This window comes from Rhyacophila brunnea, unplaced genomic scaffold (genome assembly GCF_057557595.1).
Source record: "Rhyacophila brunnea isolate RB1 unplaced genomic scaffold, BYU_Rbru_1.0 scaffold_18, whole genome shotgun sequence".
Lineage (NCBI taxonomy): Eukaryota > Metazoa > Arthropoda > Insecta > Trichoptera > Rhyacophilidae > Rhyacophila > Rhyacophila brunnea.
In genome coordinates this window covers 4,639,648-4,662,373 of record NW_028232837.1, presented here as the reverse complement: position 1 = coordinate 4,662,373, position 22,726 = coordinate 4,639,648, and the positions used below count along the sequence as shown (strand labels likewise).

At 35.1% G+C, this 22,726-nt stretch overlaps 1 protein-coding gene across 2 annotated transcripts in view; it reads left to right on the top strand.

Annotated features, from left to right (window-relative positions):
- The window catches only part of LOC147073140 (autophagy-related protein 16-1-like), a 509,506-nt gene extending 490,840 nt beyond the window's left edge, over positions 1–18,666 (top strand). Inside the window, exon 9 of one of the 2 annotated variants that reach the window (XM_085945250.1) lies at positions 17,496–18,666. In XM_085945250.1, the coding sequence (XP_085801376.1) occupies positions 17,496–17,564 (69 nt within the window). In that variant the 3' untranslated portion in view covers positions 17,565–18,666. The remainder of the gene's footprint in view (positions 1–17,495) is intronic. The other variant, XM_085945249.1, reaches the window with a different exon arrangement.
- Positions 18,667–22,726: the final 4,060 nt, after the last annotated feature.

Below are 22,726 nucleotides of genomic sequence, written 5' to 3'. Positions count from 1 at the left end.
GGAAACTATACCACGTGAGAGCAGGGAAAAATGCTTTAAGAGCAGAAGTGACCTACGAACTTCAAGAGAATGAAAAGCGAGCATGCCTTGAAGAAAGTTAGTCGGAAAATACTCGTTAGAGAAGCTGTCAAGAGGAAAATAATTATATACATTAAAATAAAGATGTCGAAGAATTTTTTTTCTAAACACGCTCTAAAACAAGCTTATAGGAAACCTCATAAGGACTCCAAATAATGGACCCATACTCAAGAATACTAACGACACATAGGGCGTACGTAAAACAGTTGGAGTATATAGTCTGTTTTATTGGTATTTTTATGCGATCTTAAATTATCTCTCATCTTATTGAAATTGGGCAATCTAAAAAGCCTGCCACGCACTAAACATTAGCCGCTCAAAGCGTATTTCATACTCACGTGTACCAACTGGAGATGCGTTATTTCTTTGCTTTTGATACACATACCAACGCACGCTACCATATAACATAACCCATGCAGAAATGCAGTCGCCCTGCACTTGCTCAACCGGGGGCTGGGGGTACAAACCTGGTTCTATAGTGGGTGGGCTTTACGTCGTCATGAGGCAGCTAGTATACTGCTGAAAAACTACAAGAACGATTTCCTTTTTAGATATAAATGCATGTACATAATATACGATGGGGCTCCAAATATTGTTAAAAATGGTTTTTCTCAGATCCTCATAGCTTACATACTTACAAAATCAACTCACCGCTCTAATAATATGATATTAATGATTTCAGTGAAGCCTAGGGTTCCAAGGTCGGTAAAGTGTATCTCTAACCTAACCGACAAAAGCACACTGCGAGTAGCCGTCAGCCGTGCGATGCGCGAGCGTATATGCACAGCGTAGTGCGCAAAGTAAGTACTGTTTAGGCATCGCACGACTTCTTGCAATGTGCTCCGCCATTAAGGGCGATCGTAATGGCACAGTGAGCAAATTTTAAAACTAAAATTTAATAGATTTTACTGATCATTTTCATTTGAAATACAATTGGACAGATAGGTACTTAGTTATATAAAATGTCAAAGTTCAAAGTCAGATTTTTATTAATAAGTACATTAACTACATTTTCATTATCATTAAAATGTACAAGAAATGAAAATATATATAATAGATATTAAATTCTACAGGTTTTTAAAAAGGTTTTGTCGATAGCTATTTCAGTTGTAATTGATAATAGTCTTACAACCGAAATAGCTATCGACAAAACTTTTTCAAAAATTTGTAGAATTTAATATTAATTATATTTTCATTTCTTGTAAAATGGAATTCTACCAAGTAAATACTAACTCAATTAATACATCAAAATGTAGTTAAGCGACTTATTTAGAAGGAGGTGATTGTAAATTATTTTCGATAATTTTTAATGTAATTTGTTCTAATTTTCTAGACAACGATTTGTCTAGGAAATAATAATGAATATTACTTGAAATCCTTTCTATTTATATCAATTTTACCTTTGGTATTGTGACCGTATTAAACCTCGATTAGTTATAAATAAATAATAAAGTTGTTCACGTTTTTATTTTTTTATGAAAATCAATATTTTTTGATTTAAAATAATCATTAAAACTTTCGGCGGCTCTCGTGGTGCAGTGGGTAAAGCGCTGGCCTTCCACCCGAGAGTTCTGAATTCGATTCCAGGTCATGACAAAAACATTTATGTGTTTTTCTCAAAGCCTGTGTGTTTGTGATTGTTCAAAATTACTAACAACCACCTTGTACGAAAAAGCAAGGACATGGTTATTAATAATTCTAAAAAAAAAACATTAAAACTTCTTTTTTAAATCGTTTTGTCACCATCAAAAAAAATATCTTACATGCATAGTTACTGATTATTTAAAATGATAATTATCAGTAGAATGTGCTGCTTTTAGATAGAGATACCTATATCAATGATTTTACTGAAGCTTAAGGGCCTCGCGATCATAAAGTTTGAGTGTTTCCGCCTCACCTGCCGCGGCCTTGCGCCTTCGGCCTTGCTGTTCGCGGCCAAACACCCCGCATAACTGCATCTCACTCCCTCCGTATAGCTGCGTCTCTCACCCACCATAAGACGAACGTCCGGTGACGATGTACATAATATAATATACATATTTTCATAATAATAATATATAAAAAAAAATATATTTTAATCGCCATACATATGTAATAAGATACATTTCCAAAGCCTATCGCCATAGACGAAGATTCTGAAGCCGAATTTTGCTTATAAAATGCAGGAAGCCTCCGAAATGTCCTCAAATATTACCAATCTTGAATGCGGGTTTCGGTTAGGTAACAACCTTTAATGCATACCTACATACAGACGTAATTATTGAAATTATTTACCACGTGTTTAAGTGTATCACATATTCGAGAATTAAACTTTGTTACTATCACACCAAGTAGGTAGCACACATTGTAAAACCTCAGAAGAAACCTGAGCCATACCCCCCCCCCCCCTATTTTGTGAACGCCTGTTTTATGGTGTCTTTATGCTTCACCTGGAGCAAGAAACAAAGAGGAAGAATAATCGTGGTGTTGCAACCAAAAGTTGGTAAGTCGATAATTTAGGTTTTTAGACTTGAAGGGCTTATAAACATGACGTATGCTAGTAAAAAAATCATGGTCATCCGATATATAGAACATGCACATAAATCACAAAGAAATTAGCATTATGCCTGTTTTTAGAGGGAATGTCAAACTTCAAATTGATAATTACTTCATAACATGATTTTGAGATTTAACAACTTTTGGCAGTAACCCTACGAATATTATTCGTAGATTGCTTCTGACGTTCTAACTAGCGCTGACACCTTCGAGATTATGTTGTAAGCATTTATTAGTACTCTATGTTTAAATTCAAAGCAACATTTTGATCTATAACATTGTTGCACAATCGTTTCTCAATAATATTGATTATCGTCAATGGTAGCATCTAAAATCTAAATCGTTGCAAGATACTCCAAAAACTGTTTCAAGGTACTATCGTACATTTTTGAAATATACAATATAAGATTAAGCGTATTCGTACAATAACACTGCTATAGCTCAAGTAATATGTTATAAGTTATCAGCGTTATCACACTCTTTGTGAATTAAAAATACAATATTCCAAATGGTTTCATTATACTGCCCTTAGGAAGAAGGCAGTAACTGACTCTCACATACTTTCGAGATAAATGACACAATCTGTTTTTTCTCAAACTTTAGTACTGTGAATTAATAAAAAACGGTGGTAATTTTTATTAGTAAGATGTTGAAATACAAAGTAATAATAAACAAGCAGTAACTGCAATGAATAGGACGTGCAATTACTGCATTTTTGCTAAAAAAAAATGTATTATTTTAGAAGATGTCTATTTTTTCACTAAGGATTTTAACGGTATTTTAGTAATAATACTGATTTTAAAGTGAACAGAATATATAGCTTTCAAAATTACCTAACGGATGGCATTCATAACTCAATTTCACAATTTTTGCGAGTTACTGCCTTCTTCCTTAGAAGGGCAGTATATCCGCGCTTCGGCACTTCTCTGGGCAGTTTTCATCAATAGATACAACTCAGATTTGCCATAGTTAAGAAGGGAGTTTTTTGAAACAACCTACTTCAGTTATTTATTCTTTGTATAGATAAATGCATACCTGCATCATAATTTAATACGGCTATTATTGAAAATAATGATGCATAAATGTGTCTATATAAATAATACATAATTTAAATAGGATGTTTCAAAAAACTCTCTTCTAAAATATTTCAAATGTGTGTTAGAATAGTTCTGCATTCAGCTGACTAGTTGTTCATCGCGACCGGGGAACTGAAATACCTAACGGGTAAGGAGAAGCAGGCAAGCGATCTTGAAAAAGGAAGAATACGGGATAAATTTAAATACGTGTCAAGAATACGTAATACGTCAAATACTGATAACTGCTCTCGGTTTGTGCAGTTACGCTCATTTAATATTGGTATATTATACACACTATTGCACGTCTATAATGCGTGGTTCATTTTCCACTGACACATTCCACCCCTGCGTCAAAATTTACTGTATTGGTATAATATTGCCTCTCGGAATTATATTTATTATCTGGTCTGTGATCGCGACCCTGGCCAGTGCGAATTTATCAAGATCGATTTTTAAAATATATATTAATTTTGTTCCGCACTTATTTTGACATGTGCCACGTGCCAGGAATTTTATTGTTACAATGAGTGGAATCTCGCGCGTACGATTAGTATTTGACAAAGTAGTGTATTGCAAAGTTATATTAATTTTGTTTAGTTTAGTTTAGTAGCGTTTTCATATTCTAAACTGTTAATTACTGTTAACTGTTAACCCCATTAATCGTGAAATTTCGCTTATCGCGTTATGAAATGTGCTAAACCGTATCACCTGCGATAATTACCTGTACGCAATAGTTTTGAGTCGCATGAATAAGAAAATTGCCGCTGTTATTCTTAACTTAAAAACTTAGTGTGAGGGAAGTGATTAGTCAGTTCAATTTCTTAGTGATTATGGGTAAATGTATTGATCTTTATCATTCCGTCGTTTCGATCTTTTGTCCATCGATAATCTTTGTTATCACTGTTACGAAATTTTTGGTTAGTACTTAACTATTTTTCGAATTGTTAAAACATTTGCTTTGTTAAAGTAGTCAATGGAAGAGGGCTGGAGGGGGTGGGATTTCGATGTTTAAAAACTGCTAATTGAATTAATTGATGCGATTATCATGGTGTAATATGTATCATCATCATCATCAGCCTGAATCTATCCACTTCTGGATGAAGGACTCTTCAAGCTGCTTCCACTTCTCTCGGTCCTGTGCATTGCGTTGCCACGTACTTCCGCAGAACTTTATCATTTCATCGATCCAGCGACCTCTAGGTCTACCTTGCGGACGTTTTGTACTTCTTGGATACGACTGGATGACCAGATTTGTCCAACGATTGTCTCTTCTTCGAGCTATGTGTCCATCTCCATTTAAGGCTTTTAATAAACTCTATTACATCTCAAACCCTTGTCTGCTTCCTTATCCACTCATTCCTCTTTTTGTCCTTTCGCATTATGCCCAGCATGCACCTCTCCATATCACGTTGTGCTACTCTTAAGTTTCTGGATCTCTCTTTTACCTAGGGTCCATGTTTCACACGCATATGTGATCACGGGAAACACACACATATTAAATAATAAATTTACCCATTGCAGCAGTCTCGACCTGGTAATATTATGAACTTAATTCTTATATAAATATTAAATATAAATAAAATCGAGTAAGCAGTCAATTGATTGCGCATGAAATTCTGACTGCATATATGTACATGACGGTGGAAACAAGGTAATTCAAACCAGCCTAAAATCCGATGTGGATCTTGGCTACCTGGCGAAGATGTATTTTCACAGTTTTTTTCACAAGAAATTAATGTTGGCCACACTTACTGAACATATAAAGTCCAGGGCAAGGCCTGAACAAAAACAATGCATAAGTACGAGTGAGAAAGTATTCGGCACCCTTATAATCTCTGCGACACGCGCTAGAGTAAGATAAAAGGTTTACAGATGTGGGAGATGGTTTGATACGGTGTAACCGTCAAATCTTACCTTATTGCTTAACTAAGCATCGATAACCGTGTTGCTAAAATTGCTATTTTTTGTGTTAAACATAAAGTCAGTGGTAAATATTTTTAGTTAATTAAGTAGAAAAGATGGTTCTGTGTGTTGTATTAAAATGTGGTAGCCTTACTGATTAGCAAGAATATAGTAAGTATTACGTTTCATAGGTAAGTTGATACATGTTCGTGATAATTTATTTGTATAATATTATATAGGTATTTTAATATCAAGTGACCGTGTTTTTTTAAAATAACTTAAATTATGGATATTTTTACCTAACTTTGCATTTTGACCGCTTAAAAATACTATATAACGTAAAAAAATATATTTTAATTCTGAGCGTCTAGTGCGAGCACTTTGGGAGACCACTGGCGAAATGGTCTATGGTCTCGAACATTTGAATACGAATGCGTTCGCTCGCCCACAAACCAAACGCACGGCACGCAGCTTCATTTAGCAATGGCGGCGTCTAGATGTATCTATAGTCTAAGATCCAGGGTCTGGTTTCAAACAGTCATTAAAAAATAACATATGAATCACGACGATTATTTTATAGACTACTAATGGATAGATAGTTTGGTGGCCACCACTAATTTCTAAATGTCAAATTTTGACATGTAGCAGTATTGGCGTTGGAGTGCGATCTAAAACTTTTTCGGCGTTCTTCATTGAAGATAATGATACAATATTGTATGTACGTGAAAGATGCAGTTACATCTATTATATAACGAGCTCACAAAATCATTAGGCGACCTGTTAAAGTTGTACCTACTAATCAAATTATAGGCCTCGTAATCGAATTTGGTAGACGCGGCTTTCCGTATCAACACCGCGTCATGTTTAATAATCAGATAAAGCGGCTAATTTCCCCGTTGATGATATCTTCAATGTCATGCTCAAGCTTAGATAACATAAAATATTGACTTGCCACCAAATTATTTGAACCCAGTTAAATTGAACATACTAAAAAATCTAAAATCCTAATAGATAAAATGTCATGAATCGCTATATCTTATTTACGCGTGCATTGACTACATGGCCGCCACAAGGGGGGAGCTGACAGGGCTCTAACCTGGGGGCCCGGGCTCAGGAGGGGCCCGGCGAGGCGAGTCGACCAGATAAGTGAGATAAACACGCATCACAAATTTTATTTAATAGTAAAAAAGGCGCTATTTTCCTTCAACAATAATATTATTTAAAATTATGTGGTTGTACGAAATAATTTTTAATTGTGTATCAATACTCGACTTCTCCATAATTCAAATAGATCTATTAAAATATACAATAAAGCACTAAATATACACATTATTTTTTCCGCGTACACCATTTAGAAAACGCTACTGTAAAGCGTCACACTGCCTTTATCCTTAGCGATTGATAAGGGGGGGGGCGACAAAGCTCCTAGCCTGGGGGCCCGCTTTACGATGTGGGGCCCATGATTGACTGTTTAACTCATTCGCTGCTGACCAGTTAATTACCACAACTCGGTCAGTGCTAAAGACACGCCTGGCGAGTAGCAATTAGCATGATAATTAAATATGGTAATTATCTGTCAGCAGTAAAATTAGGTATATGTATCTAATGGCCACACGGCGTGTTTTGAGCACTGACTGTGTTAATGAATGGCGTAAAAATACAAGCAAACCATTTGTGCACTAAATGCTTCGCATTATCCGGCTGCAATCTAAACTCGTCTCGTCTTGCAACGTGTCGAATACGTCGATGTGACGTCATCGTTATTTACAAAACACACGTTGCCAAATGGAGATCCGCACATTGGCTTTAAAGCGACTTTTTAGTTTGAAAAAAAAACGTCTAGTGCTGCTAGCAACAAATCGCATGCGTCTCGGACTGCGAGTCGAAACCGTCAATAGAGTATATTATGCTTCATAACTTTGCACTCCGGCTATATTATCTATTTATTTATTACTAGATATATTAATACATGTGAATAAAATTTGATCTAATTTTATGCGAGGTAATTAAGTAAAGAGGCGTATCAGTGTAGTAAAAAGTGGAAAAATTAGTTCCATTAGTTAAAATTCGTCGTAATTAGTTAAGATTCCTATAGCATAGTGGTCAATGCACGTGGGCGCAAATCTTGAGAGACGTAGGTTTGCATCCTAGGGGCGGCAGGTTATATGAAAGTATGGTGAACCAGGCTAGTATGGTGAAAAAGTATGGTGAGGCGGGCTGGTAATCAATTTGTGGCAAAATTTCCACGTTAACATTATAGTATATGGGTACGTTATAATGAGCAAAGTAAATCCCCCGTGATGGCCTGAATTTTTTTTTATCGCATCGCTATTTCTCGTAAGTTATCGGCTATTGTTGGTCTTCTTCATTCAGTTGTATGAGAAAGCCGATTATTTGCCCCTCTTTATATTTAATACCTCTATGTTCGCATCCTACTAGGTGTCGTATTTTATTTTTTAAAGATTGTTTCTATTGGTTATAATATATTTCTCAGAAGTGTTTGCAAAGTACGTATAAGTATATTATGATGATTTAGTATACTTAGTGTTATCTCACCGGCCATTTTCTTACCATTCAATAGTCATTTAACACATAGTCTTCGATGTGACAAAATTGATATTTTATCTACATATTAGGTAACGAAAAAACTTTTTTATAAACACAAAAATTATGGTTATTGAGGGCTCTTATTCTTAAAGTAAAAGGCTGAGGAACCTCAGTAATAAACAACTGTTGGAAAAAACATGTTAAATTTTCAAAATGCAATCTATATGCTGAAATCATCTAGTACTAAAAACCTGCACAAATTTTAATTGTATGAAATATGCAGTATCCCAACTGAAAGTGAATCATTTATATTCCCCTTGATTGTGTAGGTACTCTCAATTTTAATACCATTAGACAATCTGTTCGCAACTAATTGGCATTATCTTCTGCCTTACATCCAATTTAAAACGCATCTTCGTGGCAGCAAAAAGTCAAATAATAGCTACATTTTTATAGCTACCATAAGATAAAGCATCTCTGGATTTATATCCGTTCTTAGAATGCCTCATTTTATAGCACAATCCAAAAGGAAAGTGTTGATTTTTTTCTTCTTCTTCGTGGCTTCTGCATTAAGTGGGTTGATTTTCCTTTCATACTAACTGCTAGGTAAATTATCACTTATTTTAACGCGGCGACTAGTTAAAGGTCCGATTGGTTTGAAACATTGTTACAATACGTTTTTTGTTTCCCTCACTGTTAAGGATCATACTAAATTTATATGTATTAATTGAACCAGCATTACATTATAATGGTTTTGAAACAAAGCTATTTTCGTTAATTCTACTTTAATTAAGTAATTTTCTTTGACATCTGTCTCGAGCTGTAAACCCATCTTCGGACCGAAGTTATAGTCGACCGTTCAGTAACAGCTGTCAACGACTCACTTAACTCACCCACAATACTATTAAATTGCAACTTTTATCTTTTTCTAATGATTTAAGACTTTTAGGGGTAGTAATCGATGACAAACTAAATGAGTCGAGCCTCACAGACAGCATTTTCAAAACTATTACGAATGACCAAACACATATGGAGCGTATCTACTGAAGTTCTTCGAATTATATACCCTTGTACTATAAAGCCTATGATCACATATGCGGCCAGCATAATATGGTCCATGCACATGGCAAACGAGGCCGGGAGAGATGTGCTTTTTAATTTCTCCATTGATGTAATAAAAAGAATCATTCAATAATAAACGGTGACAAATAACAATGTTGCATGCTTTTACAATTCAGTGATTGCAGTCATATAAGTTAGGATAAGTATATTAGCCTTAATTTTACAGCATTATATGCTGATAATTTCAGTCCCATGTGAAATTGCTTTTTTCCACGGAAAAACTGCGGCTCTTTAATCGCAGTTCTCATTTCTCAATGAATACGACAAAATATTTATCGGAATTGTCACCCAAAGGAATTTCCCTTCGCTTGTCCCCCCAGATTAGCAATACCCGAATTGTTTAAAATAAGGCATTTTTCGCAGCCTTCACAAACTCTATTTGACTTAGCATCAAGTAGAGTAGTTGGCATGCCAAAGTCTTTATAAAATAAAAAAAATAAAAAAGCTTTTTATTTCTTACAAACAAAAAAGTAAATAACAGTGAATTGACTAAATCTAATGTATATATTATAACCTATGATTATCTCTATCCTATATATATATATCTATCTATGATTGTATTTTCTTCCTTTTCTTTCTTTTTCTATCTAGTTTATATAATATTAATTATTATTAATTTTATATTTTTGTATAATATATATATATATATATATTAAGATTTTTATTTTGTATATAATATTATTAAATAATGTTTATATAATTAAACAGTGGTATGTAACGTTTATATTAGCATATATTATGTATTTGTTACCTTAATAATAATTTTAATGCTAATATACTAGTTAGTTTGGTTTGCAAGAACCCCTCTTTGGGTGAAGGCCTCCTCCAAAGAGTCCCATTTGGCTATTTGTAGCCAGTTCGATTCCGCTGTCTTTGTGATGTCGTCTTGCCATCTCGCATGTGGTCTACCTCTGTAAAAGCCAAAAGCTCTGCCGAAGTCTTTAAAGAAACTTTAATAGTAAATGCTAAGTATCCACAAAGGTATCTAAGAAAAAAACCAATATATGTATATGTCCTAGTAAAATCTCTACTGCTATCCCTGCATTCCGCCGACCGCATGGCTGAATGTGTTATTTTGGTGTTTTAACGTTAATGTTTTTTTATAAATCGATCATATTTATTGCAAAAAATCATATTAGTAACATCCCTAAATAACAGAACACTTATCCAGGACAGTATGATACTCTAGTACCCTCAGATTACCCTTAAACTATACAAGCCACCCTCTACAAACTAGATGCATTTTATTCTCGATAATGCCTTTATTTTATGAAGAGATTGTTACATAAGGTCTCGGCTTATTATTTTTAATGAAACCCTGTAGGCACTACAACCGTCCAGCAATCGACCGGCTGCCGTAAAACTTTTAGAAACATCGTTAAAGAGTTACTGATAGTACCTAGTTAACGACAATCTTGTGTTGATTGAAATATTCGTAATTTATTTATATCATTTTTTTCTAAATTGGACGGTCTCAAAGTATTTGAAAATATTTACTCACAATAATTTTAATTTTAATTAGGGAATATATTAAATAGTAAGTAGGAACATGTGGATACATGACGCCGAAATAAGGATTATTTTTTGGACTATATAGAACAGGGGTAGTCAACCTTTTTAAACCTACCGCCCACTTTTGTATCTCTATTAGTAGTAAAATTTATTTATGGACTTTGCATACATAGAAGTGTGAAGTCTGATGATTCTGATTCAAAGGGCTTGTCCTTATCTTTGGATGCTGAAAATATTATTAAAACCCCTACCGCCCACTAGTAATTCACTACCCCTGTTATAGATACACAAACCGCGGCGTGGGGGCCGTTTGTTGCAGCCCAAAATAACAAGTACATCATCAACAATTTTTTCATTGAATATGACAAAATTCTTATTATACTTAGAACTATCGTGCAAATACACAATATGTAGGTACGTAATGCAGAGTTGAGAGTGATTGGAATTGCTGATAATAATATGTAACTATTAAAATTAAAATAATAATATGTATGTCTCGTCTAGTATAATAATATATCATTATTTTTCACAACTTTTACCGACTGCAGCATGCGAATATTTAGAAAATGGATAAATTGCCCCTTCTTTTAAATAAGTTGTTCACCACTGTTATGGAGTATAATATTATATAATAATGTGTGAAATAACCATATTTTTTTCTTTGCCATATCATGTGGACTTGTCTGTTATTAGGAAATGTGCGTCTCATGTACTATTCTACAATATGCATTTAATTATTAATTTTGTAATAATTACCATACCTATCGTAATGACAGGCACGTATTAAGACATTAGGTGAACCACAGGGTATCAGCGGCAATTTTTTCTCACGGATCGCCCTCCTATGGAGGCTGAAATAAAAAACACCACCTCCATTATTATTTATACATCCAATATGATATACACTCTCTTAATATCCTAGTTTAGTGATTATTAGAAGTCGATTAATTGCAATCAGCAAGGGCGCTTACATGTAGGCAGTCTTCCATTTTTAGTAATTTTAATTAACTTGTACTCATAAAACTACATTTTTATTGTGTTTCGTCTTTCGCTGGCGGATGTTTGCATGTAAATAACTTTTATTGCACATGCAGCAATCGATGTCTTATTTAGTTACTAGTAACTTTCAGTGGCGTAGAGTACCTGTTACGGATAAGTAACCGAAAAAAAATTGCCCGAACAATCATACTTATTAATGTAATTTACTAAAATATTATATTTAAAAAAATCGGTGTGTGTTCTTATGTACGCGCGTTAGAAGTTATACTTCTTTGGCGTAACAAAAACAAAACTTGTGATAAACTAGATTCTTTTAGTAGCTCTTAATTATCTTGTTAAATTACACACTCAAAAAAAAGGACCGCCGTTGGTTTATTTCTTTACACTTTAACTTATATTACTAAATTATGCAATGGTTTCTCGTTGTTACCAAATGTCAATCTGAGGCGTAAAACCCACCTAACGCAGCAAGTGGGCTCTCGAGCAAAATTTCACAAGTGGTGCGTAAATCATCGAAAATACAACGTAATCAAATACGCCAGCGCACACTGGATTTGACGACGCACTGTGTCCGCCTGCCCCGTGAGTCATCGTTTTTTGGCTTCTCGGCGATACGATATAACGAAAATACAACGTAGTCCATTCATTGACCACGGCAAGCAAAATCACGCTCCTCGAAGCGTCGTCAATAAGACGGGCGAGAAGCCATTATTTAAGAACAGTGAACTCTTTGTTTAGTTATTGCGTGTCCGATATTAATTACAAGCCCCGAGAAATTTAATAATATTTTTATTGCTTTGTTATGAGAGACGCTGATAATAATAATTATTTTGTGCTCCTTGAGCCCCTTATTACATAGGTGAAGGGTAATGCGCGGGTGGGAGGGGGCCTACTCAGTAGTGAGCGCACCAAACGCTTTTTTGGTGGGCTTTATGCCTGACGTTTAATCGTTTGTCTACGTAAGGAATTGCAAATGGCTGACAGTAATAAATTCGCTGCCTAGGCAACGGAACAATTCTAAACTATAATATTTTACTGTATAATCGTCACGATTGCAGTATCATACTATGGCGTAAAGGTAGTGCGTTCGGCTGATAACCGAAGATCGGTGGTTCGAATCCAATCGAGTGCGTTTTTTTTCGTGTGAAAAAATAAATTATGTGTTACATGTCACACGCCAAAAATACACTCTGATCTGATTTCCCAAACGCGCCAAAAGAAGTATAACTTCAAAAATGCCTGGACAATCATGCTAACGTTGCTTCAAGTTGAATTTTGTTATTAATGCAATTTACTAAAATATTATTTTAAAAAATAGATATTTTGTTAAATAAAACAAGCACTCTTAGCCGGCTCTCACATCAAAACTTGTCCGTATGCCGCACAGCCTCAGCGCAAACCTTCCGAGAACTGAGATCCAGTGTTGCTTGTGAAGCACATCTACCTATCGACAGTCGCGCGTAGCCTTCGAAATGTATAAATATTTGAATGCGGTGATCGGCGAGTCGGTATAGGAATGATCAATCCGTAGGTGTTTGTATGTGACTTCGACCCCTCGACTCGCAGCCCCAGAAGGATGCAATTTGTCGATTTGCAACAGCAGATGTTTTTTTCAAACGAAACAGTCGTATTCGACTAATCTACGGAGCTCCATTTAGCAACGTATGTTTTGGGAATAACGATGACGTCACATCGACGTATTCGACACGTTTTAGGCGAGACGAGTTTTGATGTGAAAGCCGGCTTATATTATGACCAGCCGCGGAATCGAACATGAATATCCACGGCTGCATTGTCGGCCGCTCTACCAACTCGAGCATGTCTGGCTCATAAAAATAAATTTGAATTTTTCTTTTATTGTGTGAACTGTCAATTTATGGTGGGAATTAATGTCATTGGTGGGAATGCATTGTATTATTAATTTTATTTAATAAAACGTAAATTTTTTATCGTACTTATTCCACTTTTATTTAATATCGTCCGCTTCAAAGGGACATTTTCAACTAAAAAATATTTAACACAATAATAATAAATTCACAAAGTGACAAAAACAATCAACCAATACATTGACGTATTCTATCAAATTATGTTATGTCAAGATCACTAAGTAATTGAAATGTATAAAATTGCTTATTAATATTTCATAATACGAGAGTGGGTCAATAAGTCCTTAGAAAAGCCGACAGGTGGCGCGACTAGTACTGTAAGCGGTTTGTTTTCATGCAGCGGCACTACCGATTCAGTATGCTGCGAAGTTTCAATCAGATTGGTCGGGTTGTTGTGTGTTTCTCGTACATTTAAAAAAAAAATTGCTTGTGGAAAATGGAAAAATGGAAAATAGAGAAAATTGAGTTTAGAGCTGTTATTAAACATTTTAATGTAAAATGGTTAACAGCAAAGGAAATAAAAAATGAGTTGGATTTAGTTCACGGCATATCTGCTCCTTCACTTGCAACTATTTATAACTGGTTAAATGAATTTAAACGTGGTCGTACATCAACAAAGGATGAACCACGCTCAGGACGTCCTGTAGAGGTGACTACACCAGAAATGATCAATAAAATCCACGATATGGTGTTAAGTGACCGAAGATTAAAGTTGAGTGAGATAATTGAGGTTACAGGGATCTCAAAAGGTAGCGTCATTTCTATTTTACATGACAAATTGGGCATGAAAAAAATTTCTGCAAGATGGGTGCCGCGTTTGCTCACAGTCGACAATAAACGCAATAGGGTGGTGGCCTCTAAAGCCCTGTTGTCGCTCATGCAACGCAATCCGGATGAATTTTTTCGTCGCTTTGTGACTGTAGATGAAACATGGAGACACCACTATACTCCCGAGACGAAAGAACAGTCAAAGCAGTGGATTTCGAAAGGCGAACCATGTCCAAAGAAGGCGAAAACCGTAAAATCAGCTGGTAAGGTTATGGCTACTGTATTTTGGGATGCACGTGGAATTATTTTCGTTGACTATTTGGAAAAAGGAAAAACAATAACAGGGGATTATTATGCATCTTTATTGGACCAGCTAAAAAACAAAATTGAAGAAAAACGGCCTCATTTAAACAGGAAAAAAATCCTCTTTCATCAGGACAATGCCCGTGTTCACACATGTTTACGATCAATGGCTAAAATTGAAGAATTGAAGTTCGAATTGGTCGACCACCCACCGTATTCGCCAGATTTAGCCCCCAGTGACTTTTTCCTTTTCCCAAACTTAAAAAAATGGCTAAGTGGACAACGTTTTTTTTCAAATGAAGAAGTCATCGATCGGACAAATGCTTATTTTGAGGACCTTCCGAAAACTTATTTTTCTGACGGTTTAAAAAAAATTGAGAAACGTCTAACCAAGTGTATTGAGCTCCAAGGAGATTATGTTGAGAAATAATACAAAAATAAAAACTGTTTTAATGCTTTTTTCTAAGGAATTATTGACCCACCCTCGTACCTCCTTAAAAGGATACTAAAACGAAAACATTCTTAATTATCAACATAAAACAAAAATAGAAAGCAATAAACACTTACAATAACACATTTGATACATTGTTTATTTTTCCAGCGACGTTAAACCTGGATATTAGAATTAGAAGTAGCTAAGTGGGAAAATTGTGGAATATTAATTGTCATGGTTACAGAGCCAATATTTCACTTATACCACCCATATTTTTGAGAAGATCGTTTACAAACCGATAATTATGACTATGTACTTATTTTTGGTTATTTAAAACCTGCCTCGGGTGATAACGTTTATTTAACGCCGAAGAGCAAACATTAGGTATCTGTGAAACGGAATGAAGTAATTATGTTTCTAATCTTTCACAATATTGAAATATATCATTCTAAAAGTACAAAATGTTAAATATAATATATCCATCTAACTATGTTATTAATATCACTGAGCATTGTGTCGTGGTTCATTAAATTTTTTGAATATAGGACGTCAGTATATTTTAACACTTTAAAGGCGACGTTTTTATAAACCATTGATCCTCAATGTGGTGGTAATTGCGACCCTGGGGTGCTTAGGAGACCCAAGTTGTTCATAAGGGCCAATTAGCATGATACCTTCTTCGCAAGTTGTCTCTGAAAATTCGATTTTACATTAGAGATGTCTAAAGTTAAACTATTTGTTTACGTTTTTATGATTTTTTAGAGTTATTATAATATTCGAAATATCCAACTCTGAAATATATTTTATCTAGGACACTAATAAACATAAATTTGATTTGAGATAAAAATAATCATTGTTTTTAAATTGTTATTTGTAGTAATGCGTTTTAAGCGTCTGCTATTGTCAAGTGGTAAAATCGCCATGATTAAGAACATATTGTGTGGAGGGACCTAATTTGAGATTCGAGAATTCTTGAAATCAAAAATATGTATTTTCTCGAGAATTCGGGATTACTTTTTTGATTTTTCGAGAATTCCCGACATTATTACAAAATTATCTCATCTCATCGATTTTTTTTCATTTCTTATATCTTCCGGTCAAAATGTTTTTACCGACAAATTTAAAAGATTCCGTGCACAGTGAAAATCGAGGCCTTTTGTAACGAATTTTCTTGAGAAATTCCATTATGATTTTCTAATTCCGGTTGGGGTCGGCAGTTAGCTTAGTGAAAATATCTGGAGAATCTTTCGAGAAATGAGAATTCTCAAAATTTCGAAAATTTAATTTCCCCAGATTCAAGATTGCCTTTTTCTGATTATTACAACCTCTACTTACATTCATTTCTCATAAAACTCTATTAAAAATGACAAATGGCTACAAATGAGCATAGATTGATGATAAAAATGTAATTAAAAAACAAGACAATAGTGTGTTTTCTCCAGTGTATATCATTTTTATGTAGCCAATCCTTACATTTTTAGTTAAACTAACGCATTTAATTAATTGAATTTACGATTTGCTCGTATAGGTGTAGGTAACTGCGTATCATATTATTATAAGTCACATACAAAATCTCCCCCCGCTTTTTCACATGCATATATCTTTCCCGGTCTCTACATACAGCGCTATGACGTGTCTGCCACAATATGGAAGTTTTTTTTTTCTAAAACACTAACTTGGTTGCTTATTTTATAACAGCCGTTCGTGTTCATCAGGTTAAACAGACAGATTCATATTATTTCGACATGGATCCATGTGGATTCTCTGACGCAATGTCTCTCTTACAGCGTTTGGATTTGCATCTGTGCGTTTTGAAGAATATGACATCGACATCATGCATTGTCATGTCTTACGGCGACTGAAATGGATCAAATCGACCACCACTGGGATAGTGCATGAAGTGCATTCTGTAATAGCTATTATCATTTTTATTATGTAGGTATTTAAAGTTTTTTTATTGTTCGTTTCCCCGTCTCTGCTTCTTAATTGACAAGTGAACCAGTGAAGAAAGATACATGTTGAAGGAAGGTAGGCGCTGTGGTAGGTAACTGAGAAGTCCTAGTAAAGCCATATTTACGGGACTTGAATTTGAATTTTGGTACTGAACAGGTGCGATTGGACATGCGAGTTGCTGTGCTGTATGAACTCTCTCTTGAATGCCTCTATTAGTGGTGGAGGAGGAGTGATTACATACGTATTATCAAAAGACGTAACATCTAATAAATAGTATTAATTTAATCATATTATGTTAAACTTAAAAGCTCTCACGTACACACATAATCAAATTAGTTATCGTAGCTTTTTAAAGTAATAATACGGGTTTTTTCATTGCAGGTAAATACGAGGAACACTCATCAAATCTGTTGTCATCAAGATCACCTGTTGATTGAATCTTCTATGTAAGTGTTTTTATGCTTGAAATAGTATTCAACTGTTTTAAATAATTATAATAAACTGATTTATTTATCTCGGATCTAGGATAACTGATGAATGGAGATGCAATACTGATACCGAAAGGAAAAACCATTTTTATGAGCAAAACTATTACCACAGCTATTATAACTGTATGTATAGTAACATCTATCGACATAAAGTAGAACTAACGGTTTCAGTCGATAATTAAGTACTCGTCAAAAAAATAGTTGACATAAACTGACGTTAATCGAACTTATCATATTATATATAATGAGTGGTCGATATCAAACCTTTCATTCAAGCAGTTCACAAATAATCTCGCAATCGAATAATCGTCCTTCGCTTATTGTGTTTGTCCGCAATATGCATAAAACTACCAAAATAACATAGCCTTACTATCATGTAATATTAAAATTGTCATGGAACCATCATAAAAACAGTTCTGTGTTTATTAATCAAATATGTATCCATATTAAAAAAATAAAAAAAAATTATACTTAGTAGGTAGTTGGAAGTAATCTTCTTCTTCTTTCTTTCACCCTTTCACGTCCCAACATTGGGGCATAGGGCAAGCACAAGTTGGCGCCACTTCCCTCGGTCCATCGCCAACTCCTGCGCCTCCCGCCATGTCAGACCTGCAGCACGTAGGTCGCTTTTGTAGCATCGCTGTAGGGTGAGGGAGGGCCGGCGACGAAACCCTTGAGGCTGTGCCACAAAGGTACGAAGTGCCGCACTCTTTGGCGGCATCCGGAATACATGTCCCAGCCACGTAAAGTGGAAAGTTGGAAGTAATACCAATTTAAAATATAATTGGAATAATAGACTTCGATGTAGGATTTCTATATTATTCTTGCCATGTAGCCCACAGATCGTAACCTGGAGAAGCTCTCCGTATTTGGTTAACTAAAAAGATAGAGATGACGAGGAAAAATAAATAACCAAAGCTTCTTCTTTCTTTCCCACATTCCCCCATACCTACTGGAGTTAAGCTCTCCAAAATTGTATCAACTATGAATAATATATTGTTAACAATAATTAACTGTATTCGTTGTCGGTGCCTGAAGATGCCGAAAGGCGAAACTGAGATCGCAAAAAAATACTCAAATGGAATAGTACCTAAATCTCAAATGATATCTTCTTCTTATTGTGTCATCCCCTATCGGACGTCGGCCACCATCAAGGCGATCTTAGATTTGTCTACTACCCGGAATAGTTCAGTGGAGCTGCACTCGTACCAATCACGGAGTGTCTTAACTTACGAAATCCGGCGCCGTCCTCTGCCACGCTTCAAGCTTCTGGTTTTGATACTACGCAGACTTCTCGGTCCTTCCCCATTAGATTGAGAACTTCAACATTTGTCACCCGGTCAGTCCAATGAATTTTGAGGGTACGTCTATACAGCCACATTTCGAAAGGTTTAAATCTCCGTGACATCTCTTGGTTTAGCGTCCATACTTCCATACCATAGAAACGAATTGAGAAAACATTAAAACGTACCAGACGCAGTCTCAAATCATATAGAAATAATTAACTATTAATGGATACTCTACGCGCTTTCGTGATGTGTTTTAGTAAATTAATTTAATAAAATATATTATATTATTTCCGTTAGCAAATGAAGCACTGTCGAATTGGACCGGCCGGCTGCCGAATAGAATCGATGATCGTTTTATTATTTCGTGTGGTACCGAACAAACATGGTATCTCGCGACGGGTACACGCCATACCCGCTGTACCCATCGAAGCCTGACTAAACAGTCCATTTGTCCATAATGGCGCACTTACTCTACATTAATTTGGTGTAATGAAATATCTCTCACAGTAGACTATTTTGTGTGCGTCCATTACCTACTGCACAGAACTGCGTTCCGAAATGATGTTGTAACCATGCTTTGTTTGCTTAGGCATTATGTCGATGGATCCTCTCCTAATGATCAGTATTCTATCATCACGCGGTACCTACCTGTTTTTTTTAGTTAAGTATTTTGGTGCATTCCCGTATTCAAATGTCATGACGTGATAGAGGAAAGTCGGCCATATAAATCTGGCTCTAGGACAAAACCACCCGGAAAATACCCCCTGTATAATTAAACGTCCCGGGCATTAACCCCGTGGATAAAGTAAAAGCTCTTTAATAAAATATTTCTTTTATTCAATGAATAAATTACAAGATTTTAAGAATGTAACATTCTTTTATTTAACATACACAATTGGAAAACACTTCTGCGAAATATCTAACGACTTCTTCTTATTGTCCAATTCCCTAGCGGAGTTCGGCCACCAACAAGGCGATCTTAGATTTGTCGTCTGCTACCTGGAACAGTTCAGTGGAGCTGCACTCGTACCAATCACCGAGGTTATTAAGCCATTAAATTCCGCGCCGTCCTTACCATTGATCTTTTCTTGAATGACAAGTTGGGGGATGCTGTAATTTTGTCCTATGTGGCCGAGGCACTAACGTATAGAAAATATATTTTTGAAAAAATACGACACCCAGCAGGTTCAAGCCTGTGTCCTCTGGGAATTATTCGTAGAATAAAAAAATCGTTATTGAATTATTAGCAAGTGCAAGTGCGTCACTACAAAAAAGTTGGAGCTATCCCGACACCGGTTAGTAATTAAAGTAATCTAATATACAATAGGCGATCGTCAATAATTAGTAACGCAATTTAGAAAGAGCTTCAGGTAGTATTAATTGCAACAACCATTAATCAAATTCGTCACAATTAGATAAGATACCTATAGTATAGTGGTCAGTGCACATGGGCGCGTTTCTCAGAGGACACAGGTTCGAATCCTGCTGGGTGTCGTATTCTTTTCAAAGAGATTTTTTGATTTTATCGTGGGGGGAGGGGGGGGAAACGTCAGTCAGTGCTTCGGGTTCGTAAACCAGCCACTGAGTATAAATCCCTTATTATCTAAATATTTGTTTTTTTTTTTAATTTCTTGAGCGCTTAGACTGCTTTGAGAGTATTAAGGCCATTAGCTAAAATCTTTCACAATTGAATATGGCGCCTATAGCATAGTGCTCTATGTGCATGGACGCGAAACCCGAAAGATGCAGGTTCAATTCCTGCTGGGTGTCTTAATTTTTTCCATTGGTTATAATAATATATTTTCTCAGAAGTGTTTTCAAAAATACTGGTATAATAGTTAGTTTTCCGTGGTCGGAATTATATGCATCAGGCGTACATATTTTTTTTATTTTACCACGTTTTTATTAGCTCGTATTCTTGTTTGCCCGGTACAGATTTTTTCTTGTGCAGTACAAATTTTTTCTTGTTTGTCCAAGATTTTTACATTTGAAACTTTAAGAATATAACAGAACACGACGACAATCCATACTTTTAATACTTTTGGCCATCTTTAAGCAGAATTGAATTCATTTTCAGTTAATTCTGTTTCTTATGTTTCGGAAAAAAATCGTTAAAAGTAATGTTTACTAGCAACTAAGTTATTACAGTAATTACTAAGTACAATAACAAGTTTTTATTAATACATAGAATTGTCAAGTTTATATGATTCAACAGAAAATTTAAAATCGTGGTATATAAAAAGTTCTTTCTATCTTGTCATTACTTAACTATTTCTTTTATTCAAACGTATAATTCACAAGATTTAAGAATATATCATTCTGATTATTGAACATTAACATATTAAAAAATATTGGAGAAATTCCTAGACGTCGGTTAGTAATCGTTGTAATAGTAAAATAACTACCTACTTTGATTTAATAAACAAAAATCGATTGCCGAAGTAACATGCTTTCGAAGAGCGCTGAGTGGTAGGTATTTAATAGCCAATAGCTTAAATATTGTCGTCATTAGTATGTCTTCCGTAGCATAATGGCTGAATGCGACGAGTTTGGGGCGTTTACCCGTTGGAGATGCCGGTTCGATTCCCGACCGGTTGGCTTACTTTTTTAAAAAAAAAAGTTTTTTCTATTGGTTGTGATATACTCTCTCAGTTAGTGTTTTTCTAAATTATATAATCTTGTCATTACTTATTAATATGATATCTAAACATAACAATCGTTCTGTTTTTACGTTAATATTGATTAAACGCAGCGTCATACATAATGTCTGTACTGAGAAAACATTCTAGTTAGTAAATTAACTTTATAGCATAACTTGCAAAGCTTAAACGTAAGCCCTTCAACATCGCCTTATAATCAAAAGTTCAATCTCATAGTAATAATAATAATAAAATTAACAATGTTTATCCTCCCACGTAATTTCCGTGCCAATCAAGCATCCTTGTTTGCATATCAAAGTGTATAAAAAAATCGAAATCGATTTTCTGCTCCCGGCTGCCAAAGTGGCAACATTGATTGCTGCTCGCAGATCTAGACGCCTTTTTGTGTGCGTCCGTGCAGTCCACACACACACCGCATGACAGACATAATGAAATTGGATTATGTACATACACTTGAAGGGTCTCGTACGGAATTGATCATCATTTTTGAGTTTCTCACTTTCATCTGGAGGTCGGAAAGTCAGACTTTCAGATGTAGCTAACAAACGTGTCAAAAATCTGTGACATAGTCTAATACCAGCGTTTCATAATATATAATTTCGTCACCGTTCAGGCAAAAGTCACCAACCCTGAAAATGGCAGTTTTGGGTTGAGTATGTCACCCGAAGCGTAAAATTATGTTCTTTAAGATACAAAACTCACCACGGTACATTAGTTAGTAAAATTTTGCTTGAATCCGAATTATTTGTTTTTCACTAAATGACTTTCGATAAAATCTTAACAAGCAAAAGTCATTATAGGTGAATAGACATTATTTACTATACAAAAAAAATAAATCCTTCGTTATAGATATACAAGCAAAAGTCACTATACTATGGATGGTGAGTTTTACTGATCCTTCTGTTGGCTAACATTGTTCAGATTATTAACAAGCAAAAGTTACCAAACCATAATTGAGCTACCTTGCCTCCTTCAAAATCTTCCAGATGTTTTAATTAGCATCAAAAAGTAAAATTACCTTAAAGAAATTATTAAGAAGACATGAGAAAATAATTTAATGTAGATAAAACCTTAAAAACATTAAAATCTGATTTTCCCTGCATTTTCAACAGTGACAAAACAGAACAGCTAGTACTGTGAACCCCCCCCCCTCCCTAGAGATCCGTAATCCACTA